This window comes from Alternaria ventricosa, assembly GCF_023758065.1.
Source record: "Alternaria ventricosa strain BMP 2768 chromosome Unknown scaffold_4, whole genome shotgun sequence".
NCBI classification, from domain to species: Eukaryota; Fungi; Ascomycota; class Dothideomycetes; order Pleosporales; family Pleosporaceae; genus Alternaria; species Alternaria ventricosa.
In genome coordinates this window covers 522,658-535,630 of record NW_026055684.1, presented here as the reverse complement: position 1 = coordinate 535,630, position 12,973 = coordinate 522,658, and the positions used below count along the sequence as shown (strand labels likewise).

Sequence of the window (12,973 nt, the reverse complement as noted above, 5' to 3'; positions counted from 1 at the left end):
GTTAGCTCCGGCGTGCCGAGGTAACAGCCACGCAAAAGCAACGCGAGGCAAGCGCGTTGCACAGCAGGTAGCAGTGCGAGAAGCTGTATCTCACGTACCTATCCAGCATGCGATGCTTATTGAACCAAATATTTGACTGATGGCATCAATGTCCAATCGCAACCCTTGCGATGGAGGAAACATCTTCGCTATGACGTAACCACCGGTTTCCTCGCTCTTTCTCAGTCGCACAATTTTGGAGCAGCTCTCAAAAGTCGGAGGAGCTGGTCCAAAGTCCTTGCGACAGGACTAATAATGACAGATGTTCGCAAGCTTGCAGCTCCCTTCCCTGGCGATGAAACGCGACGTGAACGTTTCTCTTAACAAAGAGCGGCCGGCTATAGCTATGCAAGCGCGTCCCGGATCAGCCGCGTACGTGGTTGACGGATGTATGTTGAAAGACGATGATGAAGATGTTGATTGGGTAGTCTCTGATGAGAGCAAAGAATATGAGATGGAATCTAGAACGCAATTGCTGCGATGACTGACATGTGGAAAATCTCGGGCGAGTACGTAATCCGGGGTTACAGGGATGAGCTTCTGCAGGAACCAGAAAGAGCCGCACTAAGCGAGCTGCGAACGTGTGCCTCACGCGACGAACCAATGCGAGCAATTGCTTATCTTCATGAATTCATCATTGGATGGCTTTGATCATTATTTGTATACCTATATACTTTGATGTACAGCTAGCTCTGTGTAGCCCATATACATCTCGCTCATTAACCAGTGCCCTCCCAGAAGGCAGCCGCCGCCGCAAGATCATCAACGTTGAGCAGATCGACGCCTTCGTCCCAGAGAATACGCCAAACCGCGTTCCTCGTACCAATCGGGTACGCCGGCTGGTTCCAATACCTGGCCATGATGCCCTTGTCATGTGCCATGTCAAGCTGACTCCTCAGCGTCTCCAGCTGCGTATCGTTGAACTCCCGCTTGCGAACTTCACCAAAGGACGACGCAAAGTTTGTGGACGCAATCGGTGACTCATTTGCTGTGAGGTCTGCATACTTGGAGTCGTTGAGATCAGCAAGTGGCGCGTCAAAGAACACGTCACGTGGAGACGACGCAAGAACGTCCGAAAGCTGGGTGTTTCCAGTTCCAATGACTGTAACGGGATTCTTGCGCAGGTTGGTTCCGTCGTAAGTTGTCAACCAGTCGCCGCTTCGCAGAGGCTCTAAGGCTTCAAGAACAGCGGGCCAGGTCTCGTCGGCGGCGGTCTTCAAGTCGATGAAGAAGTAAAGAGTCTGTCCGCTAGAGGTGTCGAACACACCATTCTGCTCGCCCGGCTGCACGAATCGAGTCTTCGGGTTCAGGCGATGCAGAGTATCGAGGATTGGCTCCAGATAGAGAGACTGGAGAGTGCGCTTATCGGTCAGCGCAGCAGGCTCATGTCCGACCTATCGTTCATTAGCGGAATTGGATGAGATCGCGACGCGTAACTTACGTAGAGCGTGCCATTCAGAAGCCACACATCAGCTTCCGTCGATATAGCACCCTGGCTTAGACCCGAATAGAACGGCACATCGCGCCAGTAATCATTGTGGCTGTGGAACGGCTTTGGGATAATCTCCCTTGTAAAGTCCGTTGGGTATGTGTATTTATCGCTCTTGTCTGTGTTCTCGAGGATGTTCTTGAGTGGCGTCTGCTGCCCATATGGCGCTGCGCTGCAGAGCGCGGCCAGACTGGCGGTAAGAGCGAAGGGGCGCATGACGAAGGCGATGCGACACGGAAGATACAGGGCGCACAGAAAATTCAAGGAAGCAATGCAAAAGCTTTATGGACGAAGCGCAACTTCACCAAAGCGATTGAAGGGCGACAATTGACGGTTGATGAGAGTTCGCATTGAAGCTTGTCAACGATGTCACTTGTGGGGACAGCCGTGGACATCCGGCCAATCCGGGCAAGCTGCTCGGCCCGTGGCAGTATGGCTTGCTTCTGGAGGCCTCGTTGCATGGCAACACGTGCGTGAAGAACAACATTTACTCGCCATTCTTCTTCTCGCGAGCTTTCTTCGGCAGAAGGATTTCGGAGCGTTGCGATATCGGCTCGGTGGCTGTATGACCGAAGCTTTTGTTGGGCTATGGCATTGGCCTATCGGTCGCTGCGTGGAATACTAGGTACCGCAGTATCTTCTGCTGATATCTCGTAAGTGAGCATTGTAGTTGTTCTTCTCATGTCTGAAGATTATTTGGTAGTCCGAGACACGTCAGCATCAAAGCAGCGTGGTCATCCATGTGTGCAGAGCTCAACCTTGGAAGGGTCGCGCTGGAAGCACAAACACGTGTGCAAACCATTGCAGGGAACAAACCTGAAAACGACTTGCAACCGTCTTCTCTTGCAACTTTGTCTAGAGCTTGAACATGCTGTGAGGCCTGGTCAATGGCGTCTCTAGTGGTGTCTCCGAAATTGAACGCAAGGAAGCTGGACGTGGAATTCCTGGTTGCATAACGAGTAGCGGATGGAAGGCCTTGTTATTGCTCTATTCACACGGCGCCTCTATAAACAGGACTTATGGTACGGTAATACTTACATGAGATGCTCGTGATGTAAATCTTACTCGCATTCCCCTGAAACCACACCCCGTTACCGCAATCTTGGTGTCTTTTCGGTCCTTCAGCCCCACCTGCATCTTCCTTCCAAGATCCAAGCTTCGCACCATGCATTTCCCTGGCCCTCAACGGGACTACAGCGGCTTTTCTTTCCGCATCACGGGATTCTGGACGAGATCCTGCAAGATGCTAGTGCATTTTGTAAAATCAGGGTCGTGAGCGGGGCTAGTGGAAATGATTGGCGGTCGCAGAAGCCGTTTCGACATGCAGTAGCCGCTGCGACCACGGTGAACTGTGACCAAACGGAGCGGCAAGACCCTGTAGGCGTCTGCATCTACGAAGGCGCATGCTGCAGAAGTAGGGAGTGTCGTGGCTTGATGGCTGGCATGAGAAAGCTGGTGGCCGGTGAAACCTTGGAATTGCGTGATGAGGGGCGTCAGAGTCAATGCGTCGTACCGAGGACTTCCAGGATCAAAGTCCACGCGTCAACGTTGCCACGGGTACAGGACGAAAGCAGGACGAACAATCACAACACAGTGATTGAGAGGTGCAATTGTCAGGAAGGAAGTATGCGTCACGCAGATAGAGCATTTGGACATTATCATTTAAGTCTCCTGATAGAGACTTTGAATTTGATTGAGATAAAGAGGATATCGTTGAATCGATCCAACACCGTGCTGTGCATGCCATTGGCGAAAGCCATATGTAGAATCCCAAACGCCTGGCTCTCTCGTAAACAAAGGTAGATCAGAACGTGATCTTTAACCATGCATCGCTAATACAGATAGCGTCTCGGACGCTTGAAGTGAAGATAGTTGTGCAAGATACAATCAAGATGATTGTTATGAGCTGGTGGAGCTGACAGAGTCGGAAGACGAAGCGCCGCTTCGTCGACGAGCAGAGTCGGTGGCAGTGGTGAGCTGGCGCTTGGTGTGCTCGTGCATGATCCTGGTACTGTTAGTGATTGATACGAGTCATGTACTAGGGTAATAACATACCTCTGGTAGTCGGTCATGGCCCGGTCGGGGTCATTGAGGTCGAAGTTGTTGGCAAAGTTGTGCTGAGCGCTCATGGGCTCTGAGAAGCCGTCGGAGACGTAGACTTGTTGGCGGTTCTCGGTCATGGCAGACATTGTTGTAAATGTGTGGCTGAGGTTGTGATAGAGGTAAGATAGTATAGGCTTAAGTAAGATAAGATGTGTGCGGAGCGTGTGCTGGAGATCGAGAATTTGTATGTGAATCGATGAGCTGGGTGCTGTTGATGGGATCTAAAGAATCAGCAAGCGGGGTGCGAACTATATACCCTCCTGCGTCTCACAACGCACGCACAACAGAGGCGGACGGAACGACTTGGCCCATCATGACTGCGCAAGGCAAGAGATCGGCCCATGACTGTCGGCTCAAAGAAGTGATCCACCATGACCAGCGCGCTAGTGGGCCGCCAGCTTCGAGGCTTGCAATCAGAGATCTACAGGGTCCTTCTACTTCCAGCTCTGGTGGCCAGTCGCGCCAATCAGCGGCTTCCGATACAGACATCCCCGTTTGCGGTGGGTCTGGTACCTGGGCATCACGACTTCAGGGCTTGCTGATGATGTCGGCAATGACGGGGGTGCTGGGACAACTGTTTAGGGGACTTTCTAGTAGCAGGGCTGGCTGGCCATTGACAGCGGAGGACGGGCGTACCGCGTCTGTTGACTGGTGTCGCGACTTGATGGTCAGGCGGTACATGGCAGCACATGCGCAGTATCCTGTCTGAGAGCCGCCGAGCGGCAATTCTCAATTTCGCATGTTACTTGCTATTTTCCCCATAGCAGGCTATCGGCTTCGGACTCACCGTGAGGCTCACCCAGCTGCCATGACGCAAAAGCGATGTCAATATTCCAGCGGCACGGCTGTCTGCACGCTTCGTGGAGCACCGAGTCTGCCCAGCGACGTCACACCTCCTCCTTCGCTCGACTTCGAAACTCGCATTCCACAAGGGCTGCGGCCCAGCGAAGTGGAAGATCCCTCCAAGCTCCAGCGCCCCAAAGTTTCCGTGCACCAGAGGACGTCATCTTATCCTAGTACGGCAGAGATCGGCCCGGCGCTCCTGCATGGGCTATGTATAAGCGGGCCTAGCGGAGGTCTCGCAAAAGCAGGGTCTCGCGCTACCGCATACCCGTTGCGTTCATAGCCCCCACCCAACCGCCCAGCGCAACATGTTCTGGCGCAACATCGTCACTTCTGACGTTTGTCCGTGTGACGGCTTCAATTCAGCCACTGCCATCGTCATGCAGGGTCTCTACCAACCGCCCCGGCCACCAACGACGCAGGTACCGGCCGGTCACGATGTCTTCATTACGCTGCCGCCTTGGGCATCGTGGAGCGCGCCGTACCACTAGGATACCGAGGCTGCAAGTCTCTGGATATGGTTGTGAATTCTGGGCTTCGTACGCCCAAGGCTGGAACGCTCGCGAAGGGAGATCCACGCAGAATCTTCAGAGGCCACATGTCTAGGCTTGTGATCATCACCCTGCCCTCCAATTGAAAATGTGCAATTAATCTAAGCAAATTGACAGAGGTTGCGACCCACGAAAGAAGATCTTCACGTTGCGTTATCTGCCTGTCAAATCAGAAGCGGCTGCCTATTTGACAGATTCGAATCGAATGTGTCGTCTTCGTTTTCGAGCATATTCGATCCCCTGGCCGATTTCTCGATGCCGCTACCCTGCGTCTAGACCCTTCCTGCCAGATTCGCATGTCAATTTTCCCATCCGCATCATCGCTCTTCGACCGAGCGCGCACAACACATCGCGAATCCGTATGAGGATCGAAACACTTCCCTTTGACGGCTCTAGTCCTCTTACGACCGCGCCTAATGGACGTCATGTCAACCCGCAGATCTGCATCCACGTTGACGGGTTTGACCACCCCACAACGCTTCCTTCTTAGAGCCCCATGATGATGCTCGCTGCGTCTTCACGACAGTGCAGGGAGGTGCGGCTGTTTGCGCCTTTTGTGGGCTATGATGCCGCTCGTGGGGTTGCGGCTTGCGGCTTGCATCACCATGGATGCCAAACCTCCAGTGGAACTGTCCCGGGAAGTAACGTCAATCCGGAACATGTGCCGAGTTCATCGTCATCGGCACTGACTGACGTTTCGCGTCGAGCTTGGCTCTGACCGAGTCAAGGGCACGCGACTGACGCAAGAAGCCTCTTCCTCCAGCTCGCTGCTACAGCAACTGTCCCATCGGGAACGCAGCTCGTGCCTATTCAATATTGCCGTAGGATCGTTCGAGACTCTGACCCGTCAATACAGCGCTGACCACCCCCCGTTGTTCAGATGTGATGTCATGTCGCTTATTTGTGAAAACGGTGGCAGGACAGTCCTTCTCGAAATAGATCGGCATCGAAAATGATCGACAAACACACCACCACATCTGACGCCCTTAGCAGACTTTCGTCATCAGGCGAGGTTCCCGCTTCGCCAGAGCAGCCGCAGCGCCATACCCACTTACGGCATGACATAGCCGCTGGGTCTTGAGGACAGAAAGCCACTCAGACATGACATAACCGTACATTTACTGGGATTAGGGACATGAGCAAGGTGCATGACGCTGCTGCATCCAGATCCTTCTGCCAGGGATAATGCAAGCCACCAAATTGTTTTGCGCAACGCAACGGTGGGTTTGCGTAAGTGTACAGGACCGCGAATGACGCACCACGAGCAAGTTCGATGAACGGTGTGCAACAGGGAGCTGTCGAGCCTCTGCTGCTGCTGCTGCTACAGTCTTGTTGGAAGGAATTCGTCACTTTCTGGCTGTTGCAATCGACACGACTCATTCTCCCCTGGGTGTCGAAGATATACCAGCCTGATGTCATGGCGATAGCCATTGTAGGAACGTCACATGCGCATGTCTAGCTAATACAGGATTACACCTGAGCACTCTGTCAAGCCGCTGGAACTACACGCCTACGCCGAAGTTCGCATGGCCCGATACCCTCAAACGTACCTTTAGGACACGATGTCCGCGTCCCAACGATCATGCCTCTCGATGCATCGCAGCGTTGCTCAGCAACACCCCGACCGAATCTCACGATTGCACTACGGCCTATCTCATCGGATCATAACACATGACCACCCTCGGGTGCTGCTTACGTGCGGCTACCCTCTGTGTGGAAGGTATAAGACTGTGTTGCAGATATTGCAACGTACAAGCTACAACACAATACACGTGAAGATGTTAGCAGGCTAGCTGAAGACACGCATCACTGGTTTCCATGTACCACATATGAGCGTTGCTACTAGAAATAACCTTGGTCGTTCTTGGACGATACCAGGAAGTCATTCATGGTTATATCTTCTGTTTCAACCTCGCTTCAAGCAGCAGCAACAACATTGCTCGCCTTCTTCTTCGCTTCAAGCGTCTCATCTCTCCACTTACCCACTTCTTCTATCGCCTTGCCCGGATCCATTTTGTGCATCAACAGATAGCCCTGGATCTCCGCCGGTGAGAAGACCTTCTCCGGCAATGCATCAGCAAACTGTTGTGCCATCTCCGCTAGCTTGTCCGGTTCCACGACAGCCGCGATAGACTTCTTGGGAAGGATAATATCGCCGAGCTGATCTTTCTTTGCTCCCCGTGTAGGTATATGGCTTTTCGTTGTGACCTTGGGTGCCTGAGAAGCGTCGGGTGTGAGGTTATCGTTGCTGAACATGCGCATGTACGTGTCGCGAATCTGGTCGCGTGTGGCGAGCGTGAAACCGATCTGCATATCGACGCGACCTGGACGGGTCAAGGCGTCGTCGAGCTTCTCCGGGGTGTTGGTGGTCATGATGAGCACGTGGCCCTCGTGAGAAGCGGCACCATCGATGACGTTGAGGAGTCCGCTCAGACTGATCGCTCCTTGGGCCCCTCCTGAGGCTTCTTTTGAGGCCGCCTTGGATTTGGATGGTTGTTCTTTGTCTTCCTCCTGCGCAGGCTCTTCAAGAGACTCTGGAGCTGGAGCCTTCGATATGACACTCTGTGGTGCATTTTGTATTTCAACTTTGGGTCCCTTAGTAATACATTTAGGGTCCTCCTTGGCCACAACCGGAGGCGGAAGACCTTCACGCCTAATACCCGCAGCGTCAATATCTTCAAGGAGAAGAACGCATCGGCTAGGTAGGTCATTGAACAGAGTGCTTAGCTCAGACTCAGAGATTCCGTCGTTGAGCGAAAGACAGTATATGTTCAACCCGAAGATGCCCGCCAGAGCGAATGACAGTGAGGTCTTACCCGTCCCCGGGGGTCCATGGAAGAGATAGCCACGCCGATGGGGTATCCCACGCGCCGCATACCAACGCGCCGTGGCGGGATTGAGATATTCATTAATATCTTCAAGAATTGTGGCTTTCTGCTGTAGGTCCAAGGACACAGTACTCAGTGGTCGCGATGGACGTCTAGACTGGCGCTTCCAGTACCGCACGCCGCCTTGCTTCTGTACAGGCGCTTGATAGATCGTCGTAGTCGTACTAGCTTTGTTAAGGCTCCACCTCTTGACAAACACAAGGAGCTCCTTGATTGGCACCGCATTCCTACCCACACATGTGATGATAATCTCCTCGTCGTAATCCCTGACCTTTCCATTATCCTTCTTCTTAACCCGCGCGAAAGTGAACCATCTCCCTTCGTGTTGGAAATCGTAATCACCGTAATTAGGTTGGTACACTGGCGGTATGTTGCCCGACCACTTCTCGTAGTTGAAGATTCCATGTTCATCCAACACGTTGTCGTCACCGTCTACGTTTTCGACTTCACCGATCCGGCGCGTAGCTGCAGTCAGATGTCTGCTAGACGTCGTCATGCGCTGCACTGCTATCCATCTCATCACATGGTCGAACAAGATGTCGGCTTCGTCAATGGCGATGGATGATGTGTAAAATGTGTGGAACCATTCGCGTACCTTGCCACAGGTAAACGTGCCTCCATAGTACCCACCGACGATGGCTAGCCAGATTGTCACAAAGACTCCGATATCGAATCCAAGGTAGCGGGATGTTAGTTGCGCGATAGTGCTGTATCCCGGTATGAACAGCTCTAGAACGGTCGACGGGATGCTGCCGCTGGTAATATTGCTGCCAGTAGAGTTGAACTCTGAAACAATGGCCTGGAAGCGCGAGAAGTCCATCGTAGAATTAGTATATGTGGATTTTGTCCTGGGGTGTTGAAATTTGTGGAAAGATAAGAGACCTGTAGCTCCTTCGTACTTTTATAGTAGAAGGATTCTAGGTGCGCCGAAGGAAGCCTAGAAGGCGGTAGTCATGGCTACCCAGTGCGCTCTACGCAACGTGGATAGTGAATACAACGAAAGAAGAAGAGCTTCTATCTGTGGAAACAAATCCCAGTCAAGCCCAAAACGCGGTGCTAGTTTGTTAAGATAGGAGCAAATGCTTGTTACGTGTAGGGAGATTGGTTCACCTGATAGCGACACTGCAGCGGACAACGCATCATATTTCAAGATTTCTCGGTGACCGAAATGTGATGCTGGACGTGTTGCTTAGACAACACTACGTAAATGATCGCTGTCAGAAGCCAATTATCTCTATTTACAAAAATGGTGGATAATCATGAAGCAGTCGACGCGATTGCTAGTCAGAGGATGCAAAGGATGTCGTGCTGTAGACTAGCGTCGATATATTCGTATGCAAAACATCATGAGTAGTGGAAAATGTATGTCTGTGATCAGGTGCCGAGATTTGTACTTAGTGACGAGGTAGTCGAGCAAGTGAGACCAACGTTAATACGTAAGAACGTTCGGATGAATGATGAAGTCGCGTTGACTTTAGGCAATAATAGGATACAAGATGCATGACAGACATGTACATACCTTTGCGCATTGAATACTCAACAGTCACAAGCAAGCATCGGCAAGTCAAGACAGCACCACAAACCCAACATGCAAAAGTCAATCGACTCACCAACGCACACACTACAAGGCATAGATCAGACACACGTCGTTACAACAAAGCAAAAAACAGATTCAATGGTATCGTGCGCAAATCTACATCTCTCCTTTGTTTCTAAGATCCACTTTCTTTCTTGTCCCTACAGAGGGGGCACAAGCTGTGATCTGGCTCAGCCTTCCTACAGCCTTCCCCAAGCACACACCAACCCAACAGTTTCAAAACAAAATGGTACAGAAAGGTAAAGGGAATCAGACAAAGAAAAAGGTGTTTTGTCCTCGCCATAGCTACGTGTCTTGAAGTGTGATGTCAATCCGCGCAAACCCCGGCCGCCCCAATGGAGGGCCGAGAGGAAGGGATGCTAGAAGCTAGGCAGGAGGGACCAAGTGTCTCCTCTATTGTCGTCGTGTGCTGTCGTAGAAGAACGCCGATGTGCATGCAAGAACCGTTTATGCTTTGGGTGCTATCGTCAAAGTCTTTTTTGTTTCATTGAAAAGTAAAGACTTAGTTGCGGCCGATGTGACCGTGGTCGCGGCGGTGCTTGTGTGCGTGTCGGCGGCGGTCAGCACCAACAGTGGTGGTGACGACAACCTCAACAATGGCAACCTCGTACACGACACCGTCCTTGGTGTAGGTAGAGGTGGACACAATCTCGTCGTCCTTCAGGGCGTTGGCGATGTCGGCAATGGGGGTGACAACAGGCGCAGCGTAATCGGCCATGGAGGAGGAAGAGGAAGACTTGGTGACCATGGTAGCGGGGCTCTCAACGTTGTAGACAGAGATACCGCCGCCACCGAGGGAGTGGGCAGGAGCGTAGGACTGAGTGGGGACAGGGGCAGAAGCAGAGGAGGAGATGGGCTTGACGGGCTCCTCGTCGTCCTTGTCGCCTCCCTCGAGGGGAGCGGCGTACTCGGGTCCGTATTGAACCTTGACGTTACCGCAGAGGCCGTTGGAAGGACCAGCGCAGTCGTCGATGTCAAGGATCTTGGGCATGTCCTGGATCTTGCACATGGCTTGCTCGGCCTGGGTCTGGAGGCTTCCGGCGAAGACAGGGCAGTCCTCAACGCGACCAGAGAGGTTGGTGCAGGTCGAGACAGCTTGTTGGAGGGTATCGATGTTCCAGCCGTTGATGAAATCAGCGTGGTATCCGTAGCCTGATTCTAGTTAGTAATTGGCTCATAAGAAAGCTTGCACGTGAACTTACCAGTGGGGTCACCGTTAGAGAAGGTGAATTGACCGGGCATGCCCTTGAACTTGTTGGTGTTCCAGATGGTCTCGTAGAAGAGCGTAGGGTAGCGCTTGTTGTAGCCCTTGGGGCACTCGCCACCGTCGACCATGTTGGGGTAGGCCATGTGGCTCTTGTGGTCATCAGCGGTCGCATCGCCGTTGCCGCACGAGGGGAACATGATCTCAGCACGGATACCGTCAGCGCAGTTCTCGTCCATGTACTCCTTGTCAGGGAGGAAGTGGCGGTAGCGCGAGCCCTCGGGGGCCCTGCCGTAGTTCATGCAGTTCATGCCGATGGCCTTCTGGCCAAGAGACAGCTGAGTCATGTCGTCCGCAGTCCAGGAAGAGGTTGGCGGGTCAGGAACGGGACCGGTGAAGTTGCGGAGACGTGTGTCACCAGCGAGCATCTGGAAGCCCTCAGGGAAAGCCTCGAGGTTGTCGCCGATGAGAAGGTAGTAGGCGAGCATACCACCGATCTGGGGAACGATCTCGGTCTTGCCATTCTCGTGGACGAAGTGGAGCGAAGGGGTCCAGTAAGCGGACTTGTCGTCGTCGAACTGGCACGAGGTGCAGTCCGACTTACGGAGCATGTCATAGGTGGTCGTCTCGGCGAAGTCTGTCGGCTGTTAGCAAACTGTACTATCCGCGAAACAGCCCCTGCCTCAGGCGCCCAAATGGAGAGTCGTTGCATGAATGATTCGCGTGTACCCAGTCAGGTTGTGGTCCCCTTGTTTGGAACACCCTGACAGATCCAGAACACATGCTCACTCATCATACGCCTTGCCAAGAGGGCCGAAGCAGGAGGGGGCGGTCTTCACTTACTGCTTCCACCGTGGATGGTGTGGCTGTGAGAGGAAGCAGTTCCTTCGTCGACGATGGGGTCGAGACGCGCAAGCGCAGTGCGGTCGGTACAGGGCATGCGCCAGAAGGCGCTGGCAGTGCCGGAGAGGACGGCCGCCGCGTAGAAGGGTGCGAAAGACTTCATGGTTGAATGGTCGGTCGACTTGAATTGAGAGGGGAGTCGGTGGTTGAGTAGTCTTGCGAGAAGGTCGGTTGTTGAGACAAGGTGAGTGCTTTTTTCACTATGTTGGTCGGAGGGGATTCGAAGTCGCTTCCGGGTAGGTTGACGAAGTGAATAAGTCTGGCGCCAGGACTCTCCTGCGCTTCAAGAAGATAGACCTAGAAAGGAGTGTAGCGTTGTCACGAAGACAACTAGTTGGATGGGTAGCGAATGTTGCTGGCGGTGCCAAAGGAGTGACAGGGCGAAGGAAAGGACGCAGTAAAAGAAGGACGGGAGAGATGGGGAAACGGGCGGTTATCACGCTGGAACGGTGCTAGAGGCTTCTTTTAGGGGAGATGAAGGCATACTTTGGTTTAGCGAGGTGAAACCCTAGATTAGTACGTGGAGCATGGGACGTCCTGGGAGCGTGCTGCCATGCTCTCGTTGGACCGTGAGGCGCTGCGCACCGGCCGCTAGTCCAGGAACAGTAAGCTGAAACATGTCAGTTAGGGGATCCTTCACATGGATATGCTGAGTACCGGCCGGCAGCCTTGCTGGGCCAAATGAGTCGGGCACGCTGAGGAGCCGCATTGTGTGGAGGCGGCGCTGGTGATGGTGGTGATCGTGAAGCATCCGCGCCGCTCCCGTCGTCGACGCTGCTGCTCCAACGTCTCATGTCCAAGGCGATCTACTCCACCCTCGCGCACCTGGCTCATCTGCGTATTCGGTAGGTGGTCGCACGTAACACCGGCCGGCGTGCCACAATGAGGCCGGATCATCGCTTTCAGTCGTCTTTGTTTGGTATAGGTAGTCTGGGTACCTGAATTGGCGGCAAGCCGTGGCCCGTTGCAGCATCGCAATCTCACAGGCCGCCGCTCCCACTGGCAGACGGTCCCGAAGTGCTGCACCGGCGGCGGCGACATCATGGCGACCCACTGAAATGGCACATCGCAATTGCAATGCGGGTGTCGGCAGTGGCGTCTATGTCATCGCGATAAACCTCCTTTTCTTTTACGATAGGGGCGGCTGATCTCTGGCCACCTGCTGCTTTGCGGCTGTTTGCACCACGCCAACACAACGCTGCCACTGCTGGCCCCCTCTCTATACGAAGTAGTCGGTGAGCGGCTGTCTGCCTCCATTCGCGCGGGACCCCGGGACAGAGAGATTACGCCAACTGGCTCCAACCGGCGCGGCAATAACGCGGCGAAGCGTAACTCTCGTTCGCTATTTCGCTACTC

General features: G+C 53.4%; 4 protein-coding genes across 4 annotated transcripts; all 4 read right to left on the bottom strand.

The window, feature by feature from the left end:
- Positions 1–758: 758 nt before the first annotated feature.
- Positions 759–1,744, bottom strand: J4E93_002860 (uncharacterized protein; the record flags this gene model as incomplete). The annotated part of the gene is made up of 2 exons (XM_049340801.1): positions 759–1,433; positions 1,481–1,744. 2 exons carry the CDS (start codon positions 1,742–1,744, stop codon positions 759–761), a joined length of 939 nt encoding a protein of 312 aa, XP_049201683.1.
- A 1,683-nt stretch (positions 1,745–3,427) lies between these two features.
- On the bottom strand, positions 3,428–3,717 carry J4E93_002859 (uncharacterized protein; the record flags this gene model as incomplete). Its single annotated transcript, XM_049340800.1, has 2 exons — positions 3,428–3,533; positions 3,584–3,717. 2 exons carry the CDS (start codon positions 3,715–3,717, stop codon positions 3,428–3,430), a joined length of 240 nt encoding a protein of 79 aa, XP_049201682.1.
- A 3,225-nt stretch (positions 3,718–6,942) lies between these two features.
- Positions 6,943–8,733, bottom strand: J4E93_002858 (uncharacterized protein; the record flags this gene model as incomplete). Its single annotated transcript, XM_049340799.1, has 1 exon — positions 6,943–8,733. The coding sequence occupies one exon, from the start codon at positions 8,731–8,733 to the stop codon at positions 6,943–6,945; it is 1,791 nt and encodes a 596-aa protein (XP_049201681.1).
- A 1,279-nt stretch (positions 8,734–10,012) lies between these two features.
- Positions 10,013–11,720, bottom strand: J4E93_002857 (uncharacterized protein; the record flags this gene model as incomplete). Its single annotated transcript, XM_049340798.1, has 3 exons — positions 10,013–10,662; positions 10,713–11,351; positions 11,558–11,720. 3 exons carry the CDS (start codon positions 11,718–11,720, stop codon positions 10,013–10,015), a joined length of 1,452 nt encoding a protein of 483 aa, XP_049201680.1.
- Positions 11,721–12,973: the final 1,253 nt, after the last annotated feature.